This window comes from Scardinius erythrophthalmus (genome assembly GCF_964197995.2).
Source record: "Scardinius erythrophthalmus genome assembly, chromosome: 6".
Taxonomy (NCBI): Eukaryota; Metazoa; Chordata; class Actinopteri; order Cypriniformes; family Leuciscidae; genus Scardinius; species Scardinius erythrophthalmus.
This window is the reverse complement of record NC_138226.1, coordinates 31,643,109-31,668,883: the sequence shown is the minus strand read 5'-3', so window position 1 is coordinate 31,668,883 and position 25,775 is coordinate 31,643,109. Positions and strand designations below refer to the sequence as shown.

Here is a 25,775-nt window from a genome sequence, read left to right as displayed (position 1 = left end):
TGGTAATGTGGTGGCCGTGTGTGTTGTGTTTTGAACTGAGGGGGAGGAGACAGAAGCATGAGCAGCACATCAGCATCTGAATGAAGCATGTAACCCGTCTGAAAGCAGTGCGAGACTGGGCACACAGGGTAAACAACACCGCCACCATCTTACTGCTGTTCATATGCTTTTCTCCTCAATGGACGGACTATTTTTCAACCCGCAGATGATGGCGGACGTCAATGGCAACAGTAAGATGATGAACGCAGAACTGGAGGTGAAAAAGCTTCAAGAGCTCGTGAGAAAACTGGAGAGGCAGAACGAGCAGCTCAGGACGAGAGCAAACGCTGCGAACAACTGCACCTCCAGCGCCCGTGGGTTACCAGCTCCGGCATCGGCCTGTCCCGCAGCTCCGGCTGGCCCAGACACCGGGAATCACTGCGCTTCACCCTCATATTCTCCGTCTTTTGGACTATCGGATGAGCACTACCCGTATTTTCATCCGCAGTCAGTGACTGGTGCTGATGAGGATGATGCTACTGTACTGGATGAGGTGGAAATATTAGACCTTCATATTGTTCTTCCCATCGATGGAGAGTCTGATTATAGCTGGTACTGATGCTATATTATTTGCTAAGTAAAGAATAGTGTAATTCTGAAAGGATTCGATTTGATTTTCTGCGTCGCATGCTCTTTGTTATCCCTTAAATTCAGTTCACGTGAAATGTCACCATAGAATATGTGTCAAGGTCCATTGTTAAATTGGTGAGCGTCATTTATGGGGGAATATCTTCATTAGTAGGAGATTGGCTTGCTGTTACTTGCATCTGGTGAGGTGAAAATGTTCCATGTTTTACTTGAGACAATTTGACTTCTAAATGTGAAGTGCACAGGTGCATGAATATTTGACTGTTTTGTTTGAATTATTTCATAAAAAATGGTAAAAAGTAGGCTAATTTAAACCTGTGCATTATACAGAGAAATAAAAACCGACAAAATCTGATATCTGTTAAATCTGATAATAATAACTGTAACACTATTACGTTGGGAATCAGATGTTGGAGAACACATCAAAATATAGGAGCCAAAACTTAACTTAAACCTTGAAATAATGAAGCCAACACAATTTCTAGACAAACCAAATACTAAGACACAAAATTCTTAAGCATTTTGTGTTTATTTGATACATTTCAAGTTATGCTAATAACATATTTTGTAATAATGACAAATACAGCATTAACTTTAAAATATGCAAAAAAGAAGAAAGAAATACAACTAGTGGTTCCAGACTTGAAGCACACTTCTGTGTTCGTACAGGTCATACAAGTTATGCTGATTTTATAATTTGTACTGACAAAAAAATATTAAATGGAAAAAAAGTCATGTGTTCATGGCGCAGGGTATTGATAAAGATTGAAATATTTACTAAAAGCATACTCTTATTCAGTGTTACTATTTCATGAAAACCAATAATCATAATGGACATTCACAGAATTGTTTAATAATTATCAAGTCAATTAAACATCATTCACATCCTCAATAAAAATCTAGACCTATATTAATTTATTCTTGCAAAATAGTTAGTAGAACACTTTTTTAATAAGTGAGATCATTTTTTTTTAGATAGAGATTTTTCAGGTGATCCCTTATTGTCCCTCTCAGACAAGTGACTAAGATTTAGCAGATAGGCTAGTGGTCATATATCCCTATGTATCCCACCTTTTAATCAGCTGAACTAATACACATATTATTAGGTTAATGATAAAATCAATGGACAATCTAGAAAACAATACAATAATGAATGTTTGCAAAAGTCCAGATTGTAATGTTTTGACCTTATATCACCAGGTTGTACGTGTCTTCAAAAGCAAAGCTGTTTCCTCATCTTCTCCTCAGTCCTCTTCAGTGGTGTAGACATGTGCTGGACAACCCCAGACCAGAGGTGGAGTTAGCCAAACGCTCCTTGTGCTACAAACTGGACCAAGGTACCAACAACAAGTGATGTAGGAAATGACATAGTAGTCACATTCCCAGTTTTGGTCTTCCACCATTCCCATGAATATGAAGTCATTTCTGAAATGTCAGTGGTATAGAAATTGTTTATGAGCTTGACGTTTTTAGTTACTTACAGTGATTGACCATTATAGCTTTTTAATGGAGATGGCTGATATAATACAGATACACAAGCAATTTAATGGTAGAAAATTGTACACAAAGAACAGTGGAAGATGGGGGCGTGTTAACTGTTAATCAGCCTACTTGAAAAAGAACATGTTTTTTAATAGTACCCTAAAAAAAAAGAATAAGACTAGACATAAAATTAGCCATGCAGTGTTTGAGTGGCTAAAGTGTGAATAGATAACCTTAAGTTTTCAGTACATGTGTTGTTCAGTTAAGCTGCTTGAGGGGATGGTATCCATAGAAACAATTCCTCAATAAAACCTGCCTGTAGAATCAGCACTAGCTAACACAGATTTGAGACTGTCCTGGAGATGTTGTGATATGTTTTTGTATAAATTATTCCTTTGGATCAGTTCGTACATAAATGATGTATGAGGTGCATATACAGAGATGTGTGTTGTGGAGTTGCGGCGCTCTGAAAGGCTTTTGAAAGGCCAGATTCAGTAAGCTTGGCTCTCTGCAAACGGGGTCATGAATACATCTTTGTTCTGGCGGCCTCTGAAAACCTTTGTTTTTGTAGCCATGAATGCTTGTTTTTATGCGATCTGGGAAAGCCTAATTGTTAAGGTATGCAAAAGTACTGTGGTTCGCTTGACTAACAATTATTCATTCTACTAATTTTCAATCTTTTAAGGGAAGAGTTGATAACACTTTACAATCTCATTTGTTAACATTGTTAGCATTAACATTGTTAACAGGTCTCATTTGTTAACATTAGTTAATGGATTAGCTAACATGTTAATTAGTAAAAATAGAATTGTTGTTTGTTCATGTTAGTTCACAGTGCTTTAAGTAATGTTAACAGATGCAACCTTTTATTTGAAAAATGTATTATTAAAGGTTCAAATTAACACTAGCAAATATTATTAAATACTGTATTGGTTATTGTTAGTTAATGTTAATAATGTATTATGTAATTAACTAATTTTAACTACTGAAACCTTATTGTAAAGTGTTACTAAAGAGTTTGTCCCAAAAGGAGAGATTTGGAAGGATGTCTTAGTCACTTTTTTTACTAGTCAGAAATTAGTTACATTTTTATTACTGTTTATTTTTGGCTTTAATAAAAATACATCTTTGACGCTTTAAAGAACGTAACACGAGACTGAACCTCATTGGTTCTCGCACGTCAATCGAACATGCTTGAGCTTCCGTTTACCACAACTGATATGTGAGTTAATGAATGTTTTTATGTGAATAAAAGCCTAAATTCAATCTGGTTATCATGTAAAGCGATCGTGTCTCTTGGACTAAACCGCTCAATTCGTTTTCCGAAGGGTCAGAGTGGTAGTTGTGTAGCTGTCAATGGAAGGACAGAACTCTCTCAGATTCATCTAAAAGATCATCATTTGTTTCCGAAGATGAACAAAAGTCTTACGGGTTTGGAACGACCCAATCACTCACTCATAACTCACAATGACATGAGTTATTACTGACAGAATTTTCATTTTGGAGTGAACTGACCCTTTAAACTTTAGTTTAAAAACCCAATACCCATATAGTGCTGCAATCGAAACATGTATTCACATTATTCTTATTTAAAATATTACACTAACCATTCTTTTAATATATATAAATGTTGTTGTGTCTGATGTTTTTTTATTTATTAATTGCACTTCCCTTTTTCAATTAGCCAAAAGATGGAGAGGGGTCCTCTCGGGCTGCGGGTCCTCAAACGTTCTGTACAGTCCTATAGATGGAGTCTCTTCTTTAAGCAGCTGTTCTAAACACTTTACTAAACCTGCACTAACTGAGCAAACAGGTAACTCGTGTGCTTCACTCATTCTAACTCCAGATGGAAACAGCTTTTCATTAATATTTGTTGATGCTTTTTCTCATTATCTCTAACTGCTAACAGAGGCACTGTAGTGTATGCCTGATAAACCACAAATATTGTACTGTGTATTATACAGTCCCTTGTGAAAAAGAAGCACACTTTAGCATACTTAATTGCATGCTACTGCTGAATGTAAAATAAAATATACGTATGATATACATATACATAATATGCATATTTAAATATATTTGTAATTACACATTTGTAATGATAAAAAGTTGCTATTTAGTACATTTACAATATATTACCTTTAAATGTAATATCGAAAAACACACTGCAGTTAAAATTATAATCAAGTACAGGTGTTAGTCAACACATTAAAATAATACTTTTTTTAAAGCATGACAAAAGATTATTAAAACTTAATTATTTAAAATATACTTTAAATTCAAAAGTGTACTCTCTGTAAGTACTCTTAACTGATCTTGTATTTCATTAATATATTATCTGCAAGTGCAAATATACTTTTTGTTTTGTTTAGTTTAGAAAAATGAAATAGAAGAATAGCTGAGAAAGAACATAATGATTTTTTCAGGCATCAGGTTTGAAACCTGATGCCTGAACCGTTTCATTTACTTCAGCCAGCTCAGCATTTTTTCAAGCCATGTGAAATATGAGACATCAGTGATCAGTAGTGATGACCTCATGGTGTCTGGAAACGACCATTGCAGCATATGTTCCATGAAACAAAGATCTGATTTCAATGCTTTGTTGCAGAAGGTCTACAAATGATCCTGGTTGGACTGGATGTATAGATTTAGATCAGCAGTTCTCCAATTTTACACAGATTTTACTTTTGACAGCAAGTGGCGACTCAACATAGTACCGAAATTGTTAAGGATGCAAAATTAAATTTAGTCTGGATCATATTTTCATAGTTTTTTTTTATCTATCATCTCTCTTCTGACACAGATCCACCTTCACCAAACCATCAGATGTCTCTCATGGGGAGGAACTGCTTAAGCCTAACTGAAAGATCTCCCACATTCCTCTATCACACGGCTACACACAGTAAGCATGACCAAGATCACCTATCATGCTCCACTAAATATACACACCACTTCTCCAATGCTGTATTTCGACTCTTGTGTTTGTACAGTATTTACACTACCAGAAGTTTGGGGTTGGTAAGATTTTTTTAAGGTTTTTGAAAGAAGTCTCTTATGCTGACCAAGGCTGAATGCGCTGGATTTTAAGTGCTCTGGGAAAACGTGTTTGTTTGACTAGTTGTGAACACGTGTGGCAAACACGCCAAAGAATTTGGCTTTAATAACCTCTGATGATGACGTCATCGGTCAGAGGCTATAAATAAACATGTGACAGGTGCGCTCATCAGGTTCTTTTGTCTTCAGAACTGCATTTTGTCTGGGGGAGCATCACGCTGTGTCAGCCCTCGAGGACGAATAGTGTGAGCACTGTGAAGTCTTCTCCATCAAAGTGCTCCGCTCCAGGCTGCGCAGGCTCACTCTTCCCGCAAAAACGTGAGCCTGCGCGTCCTCGATGACAAAATCATGGGGCTCGCGTGTCGATTTGGCTGAAGAGCAGGAGACGGGACGTCCCTTTCTCTTGCCCTTTCACCAGATTGGGAGGTCCTTCAGTCTGCTTCTGGACTGACCTACGGTGTTTCTTCAGACCGGGCTGAGGACGCTAGTTCTCTTGTGGAGATGGATATCGAGTGTACTGCTTCCGGTCACTCTTCTCGTGATGGTAGATCTTACGATGAATTACTCAAGGTAGTCACTCGCGCTGTGGACAGTCTTCAGTTAGATTGGCCAAAGGAACAAGAGAACCCCAGATGGCCAGGGGGAGGCATCAGAGAGGTGATCCCTCCCCTTCTTTCCATATTAACATAACGAACTAACTAAATCTTGGAATAAGCCCTATTCTTTCCGTGTCTTTGTGTCTGCAATGTCGTTTTTTTGACTATCATTGTTGCAAAGGCACAGGGTTATACGATGATGCTCATGGGCTATCTCTCCCCTGGCAGCGCATCATCACTTAAAAAGCAAGATGCTAACGACAGACCCTTCCCTGACGTGCTGGGGAGCAGTCTTAGATGACCGTCCTGCCCAAGGGGTCTCGATTGGTACATCGATTGCCTCAAATTGATGCCTGTATTTCCGGCCCTGAAATACTGCCTCCAGCAGTAAAAAGGCTTCGATGTCCTAGTGCTGGTGGACAACTCTGCAGTAGTCACTTATATAAATCGCCAGGACGGACTGCGTTCGAGCCATTTGACCAAAATAGCGCAACAGGTTCTGCTTTTGGATCAGGACAAGTTCCTGTCCCTCAGGGCGATTTACATTCCCGGAAGCACAAATGTGGGAGCAGATCTGTTGTCCAGACGGGAGGTCGCACACAGGGATTGGAAGCTCATCCAGATATGGTCAGTCAGATCTGGGAAAGATATTACAAAGCAGAGGTGGACCTCTTCAGAAACAGCACAATGTCTCCTTTACTTCTCTCTGACTCCTCCAGCCCCCCTGGATGGCCCAAGACATGTCTTTGCATGTTTCCACCGTTCGCTCTGCTCCTGGAAGTCCTGCCGAAGGTCTGTCAACAAGGGTCTTGCCTCTTGCTGATAGCGACTAATATCTCTCCTGGACGGCTTTGGGCGATACCGAACAGGAGAGATCTCCTATCTCAGGCACAGGGGAATATGGAGCTATGGAACCTTCATGTTTGGCCTCTGAGGGGGTTAAGAGATGCTGGACTTAGAGATGCTGGACATCCAGTGGATGTAATAGAGACCGTTTTGAGTGCTAGGGCTCCCTCCACCAGAAGAATGTACGCCCTGAAGTGGCGCGTCTTTTAAAGGTGGTGTGCTATACATCATGCAGACCCAGTCCACTGCCAGATTGTTTCAGTGCTGGAGTTTCTACAGGAAAAAGCTGTCAGCAGGCACATGTCCTGCTACTCTCAGAGTATTTGTGGCCACCATTTCAGCTTGCTACGCTCTAAATGACAGGGTTTCAGAGGAGAAACACTCTCTGATCGCCCGCTTTATTTGTGGAGCTAGGCGACTGAGGCATCCCGTAAGAGTCACAGTTCCCTCATGGGACTTAGCCATGGTCCTTGAGGGGCTAGTCGACAACACATTTGAACCATTAGAGTTAGCACCAGTCAAGCTTCTGACTCTAAAGATTAAAGTTTTAAGGTTTTTTTCTCATGGCTATCTTGTCACTAAAGAGATTTGGGAGATTTGCAGTCTTGGTTTCACCATCCCGCTTAGACTTTGCAGCTCTTCAGATATATGTCCACCGCACTAGCCAGTGGGGTAATTCAGAGCAGCTGTTCATTTGTTATGGGGGCCGCCACAAAGCAGACTATGTCGCATTGGGTGAGGGATGCCATTGCCCTAGCCTATGAGGCACGCGGTCAAGCTTCGCCTCTAGGTGTTAGGGCTCACTCTACCAGGGGCAAGAGGCGTCCCCTTGCAGCAAGTATGTGATGCAGCAGGCTGGTCCTCCGCACACATTTATTAGATTCTATAGTTTGCATGTTCATGTTACTTAAAGGAGCATTTCAACCCGTGGGAACATTAATCTTTATTGAAAGTGGGTCATATATGTAGTCGAAATGTAACATAAATTTAGAATTTGGTGCCTTCTTGACCAAGGAAAGACAGAAAGTAACTTTAGGGCACATTTGTATGGAAGACAACAACTCCCACAATGCACCACATTGCACAGCTCCGCAAGCCACTTCCACTAATCCAGTTCACAACACAAACGTCCATGTCCTCGTCTGATTCAGAGATTTCGTCCAGGAGAAATTGGCATCGTTGAAATTCTTTGCAGCAGACGGACTCTTATCTCTGTGTCCGTAGGCGCACAATGAGAGCACAGGCACCACCAGTCTGCCCCAGCTCGAGCCAGTCCGGACTCCTCGTCCGCGACAGACAGGTCTTCTGCCTCAGATGCAGAAGCCACAGCAGTCGCCTCCTGTTCCTCCATGAGCCTCAGCTGCTCTTCGCTATATTGCGACTCGTAAAAGTAGCCACGAACATCTGATTCGAGCATCAGACTTTCGAAATCCTCTTCTTCCATATCATATTGAGTACCTTTCGCCATTGTCGTAACTTCACATCTGGCTCCAGCTTCCAAACAAGATGGCGGATATTGCTTTTAGTTTCTGCAAGTGAAGTCCCACCCACTGATCTGTAATAGGTCTGTAGCGTGAGTGGGTCCCACCCCCTGGAAAAATGAGGAATGAGTGTTTTTAGTCTCAACCCCTCTACAAAGATATGGGACTTCCTGCTTAGAATGATGCAACACTGAAATCTGTATTTCTCCCGTCCAAAAATATGACTGGGTTTCTAATGATACAAAGCTTAATGCAAATGGGTGAAGTGTCCCTTTAAGGACTCATGTCCTTGAGTTGACATCCCAAGCTCCTGTCTGAGGCCTTTCTCGTGTTTGTGCGCACACACTACACAACCTTGAGGGGTCCAGACACTTCCAGTGCGGCAGCTTTGGTATTCTCATTCCCATAGCACTTAAAATCAATCACAGCATTGAGAGTAGCTTTTGAAAGGGAAAGTTTCTTGACTATAACCCTGTTCCCTGAAAAAGCGGGAACGAGATGCTACGCTTCATTGCCTCACTGAGGGCATGTTCAGAACATTCTTCAGACAAAATTACCAAAAAAATTATATAAAAAAATAATTATTAAAATCAAGCGCAGCATCTCGTTTCCACTTTTTCAAGGAACAGGGTTACAGTCCAGTAACCCGAGACATTTTCTATTTTAATATATTTTAAAATGTAATTTATTATTCTTGTGTCTTCAGTGTCATATGATCCTTTAGAAATCATTCAATGCTGAATTGGTGCTCAAGAAACATTTCTCATTATTATCAATGTAGAGAACAGTTGTGCTGCTTAATATTATTATACTTCTTTCAAGATTCTTTGATGAATAGAAAGTGAAATGGATTTATTTGAAACTGTTTATTTTTGTATAATTATTTAAGTCTTTACTGTCACTTTTGTTCAAATTTAATGCATTATTTCTGAATAAAAGTATTACTTTCTGTCAAAATAAAATCTTACTGACTGCAAACTTTTGAAAAGTAGTGTATATGTACGTGAGATTGACTTCTCCATTTCTCCTTTTAAGGTAATAGTCATCAGCAACGGCCTCTCAGTCCTCAGTCTTCCATAGACAGTGAGCTCAGTGCCTCTGAGCTGGAGGAGGACTCCATCTCTATGAGCTATAAGATTCAGGACATGACTGATGTTGAGGTCATGGCCCGACTGCAGGAGGAGAGTATGTCTACTTTAATACATCATGTAGTGGGAGGATATTATTTAAATGTCTTGACTCTATTTCAGTTTCACAACATTAAAAAAATATTATTGTCAATATATCCTCATGTTATTCCTAACCCATATTTTTCCATGGAACGAGCATGCAGTGATTTAGATAACATCTTGATACATCGGTAGTCTAAAAGTGCGGCTTGTACTGGAAAAAAGTATTTCATAGTCAAGGTGCTTCATGGAAAAACACATTGACGCATGTTTGTGTTTAGGTCTACGTCAGGAGTACGCGACCACTGCTGCCACGGCCACACGGCGTAGTGCCAGTTTTTCGGTACACGCAGGTGCACGCAGAAGCATGAGGAGTGAGGCTGAGCTGGAGGAAGAGGAAGAGTACGATCAGCTGTCCTCTCCACAGCCTCGACTCTTCCGTACGGCCTCCATGCAGCGCAGCGCGTCCCACTCACAGAACCTCTCCAGCATGAAAGACTGCCGGCGCAGCCCCTCCACTCCTCAGTACCTCAACAGCCTGTCCTACCAGCAGCTCCACATGCCCAACCTCAGCTCCAGTACCGCAGAGCCCCAGAGTTATAGAGCAAGCACAGGTCAGACAACACAAGGTCTTATGAAGAGTGAAAATATACAGTTAACACTAGGAATTCAATATTTAAGAACTCAATTTTAGGTAAGATTACAAACTAATAAAGCAATATTAAGTTTCATTGTTCAGTTTTAAGTTTCATTGTCCTTTATGTGTGGTATAATCCTTCCTTTTCTTTTGTATTGAATGACGGCTCAGAACCATCCGGGTAAGGATCCATTTGCAGCTTTATTAGAGTAAACAGAGTAGTCAAACAGGCAAGTGGATGGTAACAGCATGGAAGAACAATAACACAGGGATAATACAGCAATCAGTTATCACAAGGCAGAAAATAGTCAGGGCAGGCAGCAAACAACAGTAATCCAGGCAGACGAAGCAAGGTAAATGGGCAGGCAGCGAAACAATCATAAACAGGATAAACAGTCCAAGATCAAGCAAACCAGATACACAATACAGTAAGGAAATACTCAGAATTGTCAGCCATGGCAAGAACAAGACTGCACATGGAGCATTGTTTGTTCAGTACGTAAATACTCTCCTAGATAGGCTACAGTACGCAGGCCAGGTTGGGAGGAGAATTGTGGGAAATGTAGTGAGAAAGGGAAGTCAATATTCGGTAGAGGGAGCCCTCTGGTGGTCATCAAGAAGAGCTTCAGAGACCGTATTTGTAACAGCCACCCTCCCCGCAAGCAGTTCCTGATGCGAGGAGGTGCAGGATGGCTGGGTCTACCCCGTGGTCTCGAAACAGGTCAGTCAGGATGGTTATGGTTCATGCTTAGTGCTGGGTCAAGGATCTTCTCAGTGTTGACCCAAGACTGTTCCTCTGGGCCATAGCACCTGAGGGTTCTCCCGACCATAGAAACAATGGAGGTTGGAAACACTTGGGGTGAGACCTGTGGATGGTTTCTGCACAGAATTTTGCACGTTTTCTGCCCATGGTAGGTATGGGCTCTAGTCTGATTGGTTGTGCTGGCAGAAGGTCCTGCGAAAACTGGTAATCTCTTGGTTTAACTATTCTGTCTGTCCTTTTGATTGGGGATGGTATCTTGAGGGGAAGCTGACATTCACGTTCAGCAATTGGAAGAAGGCTGTCCACATGGCTGATGAATTGCATCCCTCAATCTAAGACAAGTCAAGTCAAGTCAAGTCAAAAAAGCGACAAAGGTGAAAAAGGCGACAGTGACAAGGAACCAAAACTCCATCAGGTGGCAGAATGGAGAAAAAAACCTTGGGAGAAACGAACGGAGAGTGTATGATTATGATTCAGGCAGCATTATAGGTCAGAAGCCAGATTGGATTGGAACAATCAGAATATTATCCAGTTACATCTGGTTGAAGATTGGAGTCATCACACCGGTATGAAGACGGGTTTGTTGAGGATCAGTGCTGTTGGCTGTCATGTTGATGAGGCCTTCACAGGGGAGAGTCTAGTTGACACAACCTCAACTGACACTTCAGGGATGCATTGTGGTCGTGTCTAGGCGCAGTCCACTATCTGATCTGGATACGGCCCAAGACAATGCCGTCTGGTAGTCCGTAGAATTGGATGATATGAGTGGAAGAGTTGTTTCGCTGTTTCCAGTGCTGTGGGGAGCTTCGGTAGAGGGATTAGTTGTCAGGCCTTATAGAATCTATTGCTTACAGTAAATAGGGTTGTGTTACCTTGAGAAGTGGGCAGATCTGTTACCAAGTTGATGAAAATGCGTGACCATGGTCGTTGAGGTGTAGAGAAGAGAGGGTGTAGCAGCCCCACAGGTGGTTGTCTGGAAGGTTTGGAGGTGGCACAACTGACACAGTTGTTCATGACCATGGTTGTGTCAGCATTTCTGGTATCCCAACAGAATCGATTCTGTAGTAGTCATAGCATGGCAGTGATATTGGGATGGCCGGAGATGAGTGAAGAATGAACCCAGTGTAAGACCCTCTGCCAGAACACAGATGGTACGTTAGTCTTTACCGGTGGACAGTCTGGATGAGCAGGTTCTAACATTTGAGTCTGAATAATATCCATAGTATCTCATTAAACTGGGGCGAGAATGATCGCAGGAGGGAGAATGGGATCAGTTGAGTGTTCTTGAGTGGTGTGATCGTATTGGCGGGAGAGAGCGTCTGCCATTGTATTCTTGGTGCCTGGGTGGTACGTAATTTTGAATTGAAATCAAGTGAAGAACAATGGCCATCTAGTTTGCCTGGGATTTAGTCTTTTAGTCAAGGTACTTGACGTTTCTTTGGTCGGTTAGTACCAGGAATTGGCGTCTGGCTGTTTCCAGCCAATGCCGCCATTCCTTGAAAGCCGCCAGAAGTTCTCTGTCGTCCACATCATAATTATGCTCAGCCGCAGTCAGTTCCAGGAGGAGAAAGCACAAGGGTACAGCTTAGCTGGTGTTCCATGTTGTTGTGAAAGAAATAATCACAATCCCTGTGTTTGATGCATCAACGTCTAACAGACTGGTTGCAAACTTCAAAGTTTCTGGTACCAAAATACTTGATGTAACAGGAAGAGAGGAAGTGAATGCACTTACCATACTTGCCATTACTGATGCTGGTGATACCCGAGGGGATCGACCGGAAATGTATCAGATTTTCTAAATGAATGGCCAAGTCAATGATTTGATCCAGGTTTTTGGTCTCGTCCCAGCATGCAAGCTCGGATTGTAATTCAGGGGTCAGTCCTTTGCGGAAAAGCAGTTTCAGCGTGTCATCCTCCCACACTATTTGGGTTGCCAGAGTGTGGAATATGAGTGAGTATTCCCGTGCGGTGGTTCTTACCAGACTAAGAAGTTGATCGTCGGCCACCAGGGCTCCCACTGGACGTTTGAATACTTTGCGGAAGTGTGAAAGAAAGTTTACAAAGGTCGGGAAAACCAAACTGCCGTGGCCCAATCCAGTGAGCCCAATCCCTCCTGAGGAACAAACAAATGAGACTTGACTGTCGTCGGTGGGATACAATAAAGGTTGTTGTCCCAGGAACATTGAGCACTGCATTAAAAGCCCCCTGAATTTAGTTGGATTACCGTCATACATCTCCTGGTTGGCGTTAATGGCGTTAATGTCAGTAAATGGTCCCGTGGGTATCGGGTAGTAGGACCTTAGGCCGATGATGCAGGTGGGCTGAGGCGTTCTCACCAGCTCTTCCGTAAGTATTGTCAAATGGTTAAGTTGTTGTTGATGGGTGGCCAAAATGATGACTTGGGCAGACAATTCAGTTGGAAGCTGCTGGAAAGCCTGTTGTCGGCTCAGAACCATACGAGAGAGGACCCATTTGAAGCTTGTTTAGAGTAAACAGATTAGTCAAACAGGCAGCGGTCGGTAACAGCGTGGCAGAACAATAACACAGGGATAATTCAGCATTGCGTAATCAAAAGGCATAATAGTCAGGGCTGGCAGAAAACAGGATCATAAACAGGATAAACAGTTCCAGGATAAACACAGAGCAAACTGGACAGAGACACAAAGAGCTGGCTGGGAGACTTAACTTAAAATGATAAGAGGCAGACATGTTTGGGTAACTAACTAGTCCATCGAGAAAGTAAATTGATTTGCAGACTGATAAAAATATATTAATATTAGAAGATTTCAGTGTTCATCTTGTTGAAACATTGATTGTTTTTCTTAGCTGAAGCTTTAATAATCAACAACTGAGATAAAATAAATTAAAATTAAATTAAATAAATATCAATATAGATCAATATTCTATGTATGTTTATGTATTTGCAATAATATATCACTGGGGGAAAAAAAAACTATTGACATATGGTTCTCAAATGTTTTGACTCCAAGACAATATTCAAAGATCCCCATGTAGGCAAATATTTTTTTTTTCTGTAATGACAAAGCTGATACAAATACCTTTTAATTACAGAAACTAGTAGCAATATATTAAAATAATTTAAAATAATTAATTCCAGGTGAACTGAATGTGTTTTACACGTTTTACGAACAATGCATTTACATAACATTCCCAGACCTTCATGATAAAGGATATATATATTTTTGTATTATTCACAAATAACAATTTCTGCCTGATAAAATATTTTAAAGATGGCATAACTAGAACATTTCATATTCATTATAGACATTTCCATGAATTTCCCAGGTCAGTAAATCAAACTTTCAAAAAACTGTTTTATATAGAGTATCCAGGTTTTCCATGACCGTGGAAACCCTGGTTCTTAAACTAAAATGACAGCAGTTTTGGAAATTAATTAAAATATGAAATGTTTTGTTTTTTAGCTGTTTTAGCTCATTTTAAATAATTTTAAGCTAGTGGTTCTCAAGTTTTTTGACTCGAAGATCCCCCACTGTCCAACTGTGTATGTTCAGTTTTGGCTTCCTTTTTACCGTGTTCTGTTTCGTTTGCCTGTGTTTCCTTTGCTAGTTTGTCTCCATGTTTTTTGAATGAGTTATGCACATGTTTCTGGTTATGTTAATTATCACTGTGTATTTAAACCCTCTGTTCATTCAGTTTCATTGTCTGGTATCATCTTTATGTGGTTTTGTTATACTCTTACTCCTGATATCTCCTGCGTGTTTTTTGTTGGATTTATTAAAGACTGTTTATTTCGAATACTCCTTTGGTTGAGAACTGCCCACTGGTTGAGAACAACAGCTATAGATTATACTTATGTAGACTATTACACTGTTCATACTAGATTGCATGTTTCATCATGTGATGTTTTCTTTTTTCAGACAAGCTACGGAGAAGCATGCCAAACCTCATTCGAGCCCCCAGCACTCCCAGTGTCATCGGCGTGCCTAATGTTTCTGCTCCGACTGGTCACATCGCCACATCATCCTCATCTTTTTCATTACTCCGAAATAGTCAGAGTTTTGATTCCCACAATGTTCTGACCAAGATACAGTCTGCAAGTAAGACTAACTATGGTGGCCGAGAGAGCTCAACTGAAGAAAACACATGCAAATAGAAAAAACACCTGCAAATTAAGAAAACATCTTCTTCAGTTTTACAACACATGTGTGCTCCAAATACTCACAACACAACCAAATACAGAAATATGTTGCAAAAATTCACAACACAACCAAACACAGAAACACGCTGCAAATAGCACAGAACACAACAGAAATGTTTCCAGGGGACCCCAATAAGTGACGAACCCGGCTGAGACATGCTTATAGCTTTTTTTTGTAATATATATGCAAAATGTATTACTGTAATATGTTCAATGTCATCAGAATACAAATGAGAAAAGAAGAGTTAACAATGAGCTGAAAAAGAACATCAGGGTAAGATATTAATCTATACATTAGTTACATAGTACACATTTTGTCGAGTTATGTTTAAATAAGTTTCAAAAGAAATGTTAGATGCAGGGTCCAAAGATGAGAAGGCAAGTTTTAAAGTTGAGACACTCACACACAGATATATAATGCATATTTAACACATAAAGTGCCCTCTACAAGGGCTCTGCCCTTCGAAGGGAGTAGGGCATAGGGATGCTCACGAGCAATAAGCATGTCTCAGCCGGGTCCGTCACTTATTGGGGTCCCCTGGAAACATTTCCGTTGAGGTCTGTGTTATTTGCAGCTGTTATTTGGTTGTGTTGTGAACTTTTGCAGCACGTTTCTGTATTTGGTTGTGTTGTGAACTTTTGCAGCGCTTTTCTATATTTGGTTGTGTTGTGAGTCTTTGGAGCACATGTGTTGTGAAACTGATGAAGATGTTTTCTTAATTTGCGGGTGTTTTTCTATTTGCATGTGTTTTCTTCAGTTGCAGCGCCTTGAGCTCTCTCGGCCACCGTAACTAACACTGTCAAAACATTCTATTAAATGTGATGATATTAATCTTGTAGTGGAGTATATCACACTAATCATCAAATTTTGCTCTCTGTTGAATTTCAGTTCCCCCTCCTGGCCAGTTACAGCAGAGAGTTCAGAGCGTGGGCAACTTCTCATTGACATCACGGCCACCTCTGAAAGCCACAGCGTACGTGAGCCCTACGATACAGAGTTCTACCACGATGCCTTCCTCTGTTAGTCTCAACTGTCTCTCCAGCAGTAATATCCCCCACCCCAGCAAACCCAGCACCCCCTCCTCCAGTCGCAGCGCTCTACCTCGACCTGCTTCCTTTGTTGGGGCAAGTGGGGCCACACGCAGTAAAATTGGCCAGCCCATACGCAGGTAATCATTTACAATTTTCTTGTGGGCTTCTTGTCGTTGCTTTATATAACTTTAGCAATTCCAAAGAGGATGAGTGTTTTACTGTTAAACATTTCTGTTAATTACCACTTCTCATATTCACTTGAGCTAGTGGTTCTCAAGGGGGGCGTTCAGAGAACAATGGGGGGCGTTGGAAGCAAGATTTTTGAAGGGGGGGGCGTTCAGGTGTTCATGAGGGGCCGTTCACGAGTTTACACCAAAGATCCAGGCAAGACAAGATTAAACATGTAATTACTTGCAAAATAATTGCCTACAACATTCTAAAATCTGCCAGTTTAATGTGACATGTAAGCTATGTAGCCTATCATTTCTTTTTTCAACGACTCTATAATTTTTCCAGTCATAGACCAGCGCTGACAAGAATCAGCATTCACATGCTCAAAAATGTGTTTAGCGCTGACAACAGTCCGTGGTGGCCAGAAACTATCTGGTCCGTCTTTCTCAAGACAACTTAAAGTTTGTCTCGACAAACTTTTTAACCTACATGCAGCTGAGGAATGGAAAGTTGACAAGCCATTAAACAATTGGCCAGCAGTCCATCATGGCCTCCTAATCATCCCCATATACTGATTGGCTTCATCACTGTCTCCTCTCCACCAGTAAGCTGGTGTGTGGTGGGCGTTCTGGCACAATATGGCTGCCGTCGCATCATCCAGGTGGATGCTGCACATTAGTGGTGGTTGAGATTCCCCCTTCCATGTAAAGAGCTTTGAGTACTCAGAAAAGCGCTATATAAATGTAACGAATTAAATGTAACGAATTAAAAATGATTGACTTAAGAATAGGGTTGGGTACCGAGACCCGGTTCCAATAGGGAACCGGTTCCGACGTAAACGGTAGTAACCAGACCGAATAAGAACGAAACTTTCGGTGCCTGATTTCGGTGCCTGACGTTTTTTTACCGCCCCCTATAAAACATCTCGCGGCACGAATGATCCAATAATAAAACATCTCCAGTAAACCAGCAGAGCGAGCATTAATTTAGTTCGTTTGTTAAATAAGAGGCGATCTAGCGCTGAAATGCGTTTTTTAAATCAAGTGATCAAAGTGCTCGTTGCCGCTGCGATCAGTGGCGCGGATACAGTGTTTTCTCTTGTGGCGCGCGCACACCGCACTGTCACTCGGACGCGCGCTTCGTTGCGGAGATCGATCTATTTATGAGGCGCCGTCTATATGATTATGTGCGCGGAGAGTTTGTGTGTGTGTGTGTGTGTGTGTGCTCGCGTCTCAGATGAGTATGCGCGGAGAGTTCCGCGCGTCTCGTGTGTGTGTGTAGAGTTTGCGTGTTTGTGCGTGAGCGACTTTAGATGTGATGTTGAGCATTTCATATTAGTTTGAGCATTCAGCAGTATACATGTATGACTACTTAGTAGGCCTATATGTGTATGCAAGGGTTTCATATGTGCGTGAATGAAGTTTGATTTAAAGGGATACTCCACTTTAAAATGAAAATTCTGTCATCATATACTCACCCTCATGTTGTTTCAATTCTTTATGAATTTCTTTCTTCTGCTGAACAGAAAGGAAGATATTTAGAATAATATCAGTAACCAGACAGTTTCTGGTCTCATTTACTTCCATAGTATTTTTTTTTCCTAGTAGCCTATGGAAGTCAATGAGACCAGAAACTGTCTGGTTACTGACATTCTTCTAAATATCTTCCTTCCTGTTCAGCAGAAGAAAGAAATTCATACAGGTTTGAAACAACATGAGGGTGAGTATATGATGACAGAATTTTCATTTTAAAGTGGAGTATCCCTTTAAGCCCTAGACGACGCCTATCTATTCATTCTGGTGAAATCACAAAATATAATGGACACAACGTGTCCCTGCTTGATATACAACCACTGATGAGCATAATCGTAAAAAATAAAAAAATAAACTACGAATGCGGATTAGAACCCAAAACCTCTGACACGCCTGACTAAAGTTCAAGTTCAGCTGCCAGTGTTCCTCTTCGGATAAGTCAAGTATTTTAATGCCAACTGCAAATCTTGCATATCAAGTATGAAGTATATCAATATCAAGTATATTTATATGAGGCTATACTGTGTGTGTTAAATATTTCTGCTCAGTGTCAGATATTTCTCTGTTTTGTAAAAGTCATAATATTAGAAGACAAAATTTTGATGTTAACTCAAGTGTTTTCGGCTACATCAGTAGCCTTTTAAACGGCACAATTTTTCATTTAATCAGAAATCAGAAAATCACTCTCTCACACACACACACACACACACACACACACACACACACACACACACACACACACACACACACACACACACACACACACACTCAGGTATTATTTTTTTGATAAAGTGTGTGCGGTTTAGTTTTGTTAAGTACCGTTTCAAGAACCGTTTAAGCACCGGAACCGTTTGAAAAATACCGAGTAGGTACTGGTATCGGATAAAACCCAACCGATACCCAACCCTACTTAAGAACCACTTATATATTTTCAAATATTTTCAATAAATCATGTTCCTATTCGCTCCGGCGACGAATTTTAAAATGAATTAAACTAAATTCTATTTATAATGTAAAACTTTGACATTTTTAGGCATTAACTAATTCCAGTGCCTAATGCCAAAATGTTTTCTTTGTTCACCAAGTAATTTACTGGTCAGGTATTATTGTTAACCCGCAAGACTGTCAGGAGAAAATGACAATTTGATGGATAATTTAAGTATATTCTGTAATCACATTTTGGTAATGTGTTAATTCCGCCATCTAACATCTGCGTGCGAAACGCTGCTTGGATAGTTTCAAGATAGTTTAAAAAAATTAATAATACAATAATAATTTAATTGTTCATATGTGTTTATTCTTGTCACATCCACATGCAGTCTAAGTACCACAATCGCTTAGACTTGCATGTAGGCGCACTACGGCTGAAACTAACGTCTCTGCAAACCGCAGTAAAGAAATTAGCAGAAAAAACATCAAGCACAGGGCTCACACTAATTTTCTAATCAATTTTGAAAGATGCGAATTCTGCTTTTTCCCTGTTAATGTTCTGTTAATGTACAGCTGCTGTTAATTAAATTTTGAATGTCAAATTTGTAACCGTTGCATTTTTTGGCTGTTCCTCGCTGATTGGCTGCTATTTGCGATAAGCCACATAATTAAATTTTGAATGTCAAATTTGTAACCGTTGCATTTCGCTAACACTGGCATACAGTGATATATAGGCTAATTTCTATTTCAGATGACTTTTTTGCTCTCTGGGAAACTATGATAATAATATTCCCACTGTTCAGTCAAATTAAATCTGTTATTTGGCTTTTAGTGACATGCTTTTTAATTATATATGAAAGCTGCAGTCTGTAACTTTTGGCACTCTAGCGGAGCGGTGCCGAGTGCCAACTCAAACCAGTCAGGGGCTGTTCACATATCGCGTTTTATGCACGTGCAAATTCGTTATAATTGTAAGATCATTTAGTAATTTTAGTGATTCTAACAGGTCGATTTAGCTCAACGGAATTATTAATTAATTTATAGGGAATTCGAAAGAATCACTTATTACAACCGAGCAAATGACTCGTTCGTGGTTCATTTGAACTGCCTTTAACTATCAGCTCTACAATATATAAATATCCAAACTATAGTGAAACACTATAGTTAGCAAGGTAACTTAGATCAGCAGTTTAAGACATTAAATTCGTAAGCACATAACACAAGTCGTGGAACGAAACTCTGCCGCAAAACTTAACTTAGAACCGAGACTCACAACGGAAAAGAAAGGAAAACCTAGAAAAGAAAGAAAATTGAGACGAGAGTAGTCAGATGGCTTGAATGAAGCTGTTAACCCATGTTCTTCTGATCTTAATTTGGGTTCTTTGTCAAGTCAAGTCATCTTCATTTATATAGCGCTTTTAACAATGTAGATTGTTTCAAAGCAGCTTTACAGAGATAAACATATAATTTATGGTAACAGAGATTGTTTTGGCTTTATAGCGGTTCTTTAGTAAAGTTATTTTCCAGCTAAGGTTAGTTATGATTGATTCGCTTCCGTCGCAACAATCATTTGTTATTAAATTAGGGGCCGCTAAGACGACACAATTCTCTCTACACAGACTTTAAACGCGAACCTGTGAGAAACGCTGATGGCGTTCACATGTGCATTAAGAATTGGTTCTATAGTTATGTGCGTTTGAATATATGTACGCAGGTTTGGAATTCCCTACAAACCAAGCCTAAACAAAGTACTGGTGTTTCCTTATAATTTTTGATACAGAATTTTATTTTATTTTATCAATTCGGGGTAGATACGCGAATTGAGTTTCCCGACAACGCTTTATCTGTAGAGTGGTAAAGGGATCCTCCATAGGGAGAGACTAGTTGGCACTTCAGCACTGCGTTGTCATCGGGTCCAGGCGAAGGTCCTTCATCAGATCTGGATACGGCCTGGATCCGGCAGGCTGCGGGAAAACCTCGGGATAAACAAAGACACTAAAATTAGCGTAGATGCCATTCTTCTTATGATGTAACGAGTACATCAGGATTTATGGGAAGTGTCCCCGGTTCCAGCTGACCTAATCTATGCAGCCTAACATTGAATTATAGAAGTCTATAATGTATTATGTGTATGCTAGGTCAAAGAGATGTGTTTTTAGTCTAGCTTTGAACTGACAGAGTGTGTCTGCTTCCCGGACAATGGTAGGAAGACTGTTCCAAAGTTTTGGTGCTAAATAGGAGAAGGATCTACCACCAGCAGTCGATTTTGATATTCTAGGTATTATCAACTGGCCGGAATTTTGAGATTGCAATAGACGTGAAGGACTATAATGCGTTAAGAGCTCGCTCAAGTACTGCGGAGCTAAACCATTTAGTGCTTTGTACGTGATCAGCAATATTTTAAAATTGATGCGATGTTTAATAGGGAGCCAGTGTAGTTTTGACAGAACCGGGCTAATATGGTCATACTTCCTGGTTCTGGTAAGAACTCGAGCTGCTGCGTTTGTTAGCTGTAGTTAGTTTATTAAGCGTGCAGGACAACCACCCAGTAGAGCATTACAATAATCTAGCCTTGAGGTCATGAATGCATGAACTAATTGTTCCGCATTTGTCAATGAGAGCATATGACGTAATTTAGATATATTTTTAAGATGGAAAAATGCAGTTTTACAGATACTAGACACGTGACTTTCAAATGAAAGATTGGTATCAAAGAGCACACCCAGGTTCCTAACTGACGACGAAGACTTAACAGAGCAGCCATCAAGTGTTAGACAGTATTCTAGGTTATTACGTGAGGAAGTTTTTTTGTCTCTGCGCGTCTACATGGTTACTAGTCTCTCTGGTCTCTTCTCCCTTCGCACACTTTTCTAACCTTGTTGAGAACTCTTCTAAAACTTTTTTCGGGTCTAAGATTTTAAACTCACATATTTGTCCGGCCTCCTGGATCAGTTCTGACCAATTAGACACTGTCTTTATTTAGGAGGTGGCGTTCTCTTCACTTCTTATCATAAATCAAGCTTATCTGTGCTCTCCTTACTCTCTAAGCTCTAGCAGAGAGGACAGAGGCCACAGTTTAGACTTTATTACTATTATAAGAATACAAAACATTTTACACAGATTTCAATCAAGCCATCTTTTGAATTAAGAACGTACGATCATGCTGACAGGAAGCAGGACACACTTTCATTCACACACCTAATAGTTATAACAATTACATGAATTATATGGCATCTAAGCATATTAGACACACACATAGAAACAACATAGAATTATGTAGTTGCATGATGTTTGATTATAAGTCCATCGAAAATTGTTCTTGAATGATTTTATGTATAGTTATAGGTAAAATCTCAGTGACCCTGAGGTCATTCAGAGTTCCTTAAGAAGAAGATGGTCTGTTTTGTATCTCTGTCGTGGGGGTCCAGCAACTTCTGCTGTTATCTTGATCGAGCACCAAGCTGCGCCATCTCTGAACCAATCAGACTTTCCAACACTATCAAACGCTGACGACGTTTTTCTTTTAGTTGGGCTCATCTCTTTGAATCTTGCATAGCCATAAAGTTCTTAGCAGGGGGTTTTCGTTGGTTAGGTAGACTGGCTGGAGCCTGATTTTATGGCTCTGGGGTTGGTGATTTGATGTCTGGAATGTTGAGTTCTCTGTGGAATTATGATTGAACAAAACACCTGGAAGCTTAATTTGTGTTTGATTCGCACTCAGTCGTTACATAATAGAAGCGACACGATCTGTTAAAAACATCTCAACTTTTTAGAATGCAAGCGCACAGCAGGTCATGTGACAAAAACCAACCGATCAGCTTCGGCCTTTCCGTAGCATTTTTATTTCTCATCTCCATAAATATATCTAGTAGTAAAGCTAATAAGGGACCTGGACAATGGATAGGGGACGCTGGCCCAAAAAAGGTCGAGAACCACTGAATAATGATGCTAAAAATTCAGCTTTGCATCACAGGAATAAATTACATTTTAAAATGTATTTAAATTATAATAATATTACTGTTTTTAACTGTATGTTTGCTCAATATATCCAGCCTTGCTGAGCATAAGAGACTTTTAAAAACAATAAATTATTACCGATCCCAAACTTTTATATTCGGGTCATTCCAAAAAAATAGTACATGCTGTAAAAATAGTTTTGCATTGTTAGTTTGTGATGGTAACAAACTGATCTTTATTAGAAAATGTTGGATTTGTTATTTTAAATGCACTATAATATATCCTCTGAAGTGCTGTCATCATCCCGAGTCACTGTCGTTGCAGTTTCCTGACCCCGCCGAAGAGTGTGTCTGCTCTGAGCGCCCTGCGTGACGGGAGTTGGAGGGACGGCTGCTATTAAACTGCTCTGCACACTGACCTTAAATGTTTCAGGCCCAGCTGGCTGGGCACACCTGTTGCTTTTAGATCTTAAGTGGATGTAAAATAACTTCAAGTGATTCAAAGTTGAAAAATACTGTTAATAAATGCAATAAAGCACCACTGCAATATGCCTGATGGCTGAAACCCAGAGCATTATGCATACAAGTGTTTACGTGCATTTGCCTAACTGCAGCACAATTTTTTTAGCCACTGAAACCAATTTTCAAATGATATTATTAATTAGATATGAACATTAAATGAACAATATTGATTTAATAAGCATAAGTCATTTGCTGTCTCTCAAATAGCACTTTTACTGTTAACTTGCATTGTTACATTAGATAACCAGTAGTGCCAGAGTCGTACCAGATAGCTTTCTGTTGTGCAAGTTGCATTACTTTTTATAATGTTGTAAATTTTTTTTCAACATCTGGCAAGAGAAATATTCAAGTGATCTGATGCATTTGTAAAAGCAGACTAAATGGACTGTAAAACACTGTATTTAGAAGTACAAATGCAGCCTAGAGTAAAGGGCAGCCATTCCAGATTGTATGTTTACATGATGCTCATGATATAGAGCACTGTGGAGAAGACATTTGCACATCAAATAGTGCCATTTGTTTCTCTTTTTTTTTTTAAGAACAGGTTTATGATGGAAGGGAATGGATGTTATGTTTTCCAATGTTGAATAAAAGGCTTTTGAACTGAAATATAATATTTCGCACTGTACTTTGAACAGAGGATGTCAGTAATAGGGAACTGAAATATGATATTCAAGAGAATCTTTGATAAATTAATTTAATCATTTAGGAGATATGGGCTGGTGTGTTTTGGGGTTTGGCCCATAATGACAAATTAACCAATATCACAATATCATTCGTCTCTTTAAAAATAATATATGATACAATATTTCTTTAAAGAGATACTTAAAGACACACATTATCTGAAAAGATACATGGAAATTGCATCACTGAATCATAAATTGCAGCATGCAATTTTTATTTTATATTTTATTTTATAAAATTGTAATTGTAATTGAACTGTTATTGTTATAAATCGTATTTAAAAATGGAGGTCAGATGTGTTATTTTTTCAGTGATGCTTTTTCAGTTAGCTTAAAGGGTTAGTTCACCCAAAAATGAAAATTCTGTCAGTAATTACTCACCCTCATGTTGTTCCAACCCCGTAAGACTTTCGTTCATCTTCGGAACACAAATTAAGATATTTTTGATGAAATCTGAGAGCTGGATCACTCCTCCTGCAGGCTTATGGACACCTTAACTTGCTGGCCCAGAAAATGTATTAAAATACATCGTTAATATAGTCCAAGTGACTCCAGTGGCTCAATCTTAAGTTTATAAACCGACGAGAATACTTTTTGTGCGCAAAAACAAACAAAAATAACGACTTTTTTCATTTCCTTCTCTCTGGACCTCGAGTCTTTTTACGTAGTGTAATAGCGTAGCGCGTCTGTGTTTCACGTCACCACGTATCACACATGACCAGAGTCAACCAATAGTGAGCCTACATGGTGACGTGCAACACAGACGCGCAACACTACGTAAAAAGACTCAAGGTCCAGAGAGAAGGAAATGAAAAGTGGAATAAAGTCGTTATTTTTGTTTGTTTTGCGCACAAAAAGTATTCTCGTCGCTTTATAAACTTAAGATTGAGCCACTGGAGTCACTTGGACTATATTAACAATGTTCTGGGCCAGCAAGTTAAGGTGTCCATAAGCCTGCAGGAGGAGTGATTCAGCACTCAGATTTCATCAAAAATATCTTAATTTGTGTTCCGAAGATGAACGAAAGTCTTACGGGGTTGGAACAACATGAGGGTGAGTAATTACTGACAGAATTTTCATTTATGGGTGAACTAACCCTTTAAACTCATATTCAGGTTGAATGTTTGGATCCAAACACAAGAGAGCAGCAGAGCATTGCTTTACTGCACTGTAAGTGATGCACTGCTGCTCTCTTGTGTTTGGATCCAAACATTCAACCTGAATATTCTTATGTGATTAGCTTGAAAAGTAATAAGCTGATGTGAAAAAATGACTGAAACAGCCGATAGTGTTTAACTGTTTCTTCAAGCGTCTTGGAGACGTTGCTGCAGTTCTTCTGGATTTAGACTGTCTGTTTTTTCATGTAATCAGAGGTGGACAAAGTACACAACTTCCTTACTTGAGTGAAAGTACAGATACTACTGGTCAAATATTACTCTGTTACAAGTAAAAGTTGTAAAGACCGATTTAAGTACAGAGGTACTTATTTTTAAAAGTACGTAAGTATCAAAAGTAAATGTCAATGCATTGTTTTGTTATTGTTGCATTGTTGTATGTAATACTTACAGTACATTATGCCTCTGAATCTATGCCTACTGTTTTATGGTGCGTAATTTTAAACACCTTTAACCTTATTTTAATTATTCTCAGGTTAGGTAAAGTAAGTCAAATCTGTCCTAAATAATAAGCATTTGAATTTCCATACTTAAAATATTTAGGCTAGATCACAGAAGACTCTGTGGTCAGTTCAGCTCAATCTTTTGTAAAACAGAGACTTATGGCAGGCGAGCTTCTTAATTTCAATTATTTATATATTTTTTATTAAATACAGATTAACTAGTTTACATAAAAGGTACTAATATATAAAATAAAAATAAAAGTAAATCAAAACCAAATAATTTACAAGCTTTTAACTTCATGAGGCGCAATGGCAAGGCATCTAAATACCGTCCTTGATGAATCAGCGTCTCCCTGAACATGTCATTCCAGCTCTTTTTAAAGTCCATCAACTTTTTGACATCTTCAGAAATCTCCTCCTGGAAACTCCCTAAAACTTGTTCATTGGTAATCCCCTCCTGGAACCCCCCTAGGACTTTGTCATTTAAAGCCTTTGCCTC

The 25,775-nt window shown here is 39.7% G+C and overlaps 1 protein-coding gene across 1 annotated transcript; it reads left to right on the top strand.

Annotated features, from left to right (window-relative positions):
* Positions 1-163: 163 nt before the first annotated feature.
* On the top strand, positions 164-22,944 carry slain1a (SLAIN motif family, member 1a; the record flags this gene model as incomplete). The annotated part of the gene is made up of 9 exons (XM_081368256.1): positions 164-591; positions 1,828-1,964; positions 3,794-3,922; positions 4,910-5,008; positions 9,119-9,268; positions 9,534-9,866; positions 14,552-14,731; positions 15,722-16,001; positions 22,779-22,944. 9 exons carry the CDS (start codon positions 164-166, stop codon positions 22,852-22,854), a joined length of 1,812 nt encoding a protein of 603 aa, XP_081224382.1. The 3' UTR covers positions 22,855-22,944.
* Between the last annotated feature and the right edge of the window lie 2,831 nt (positions 22,945-25,775).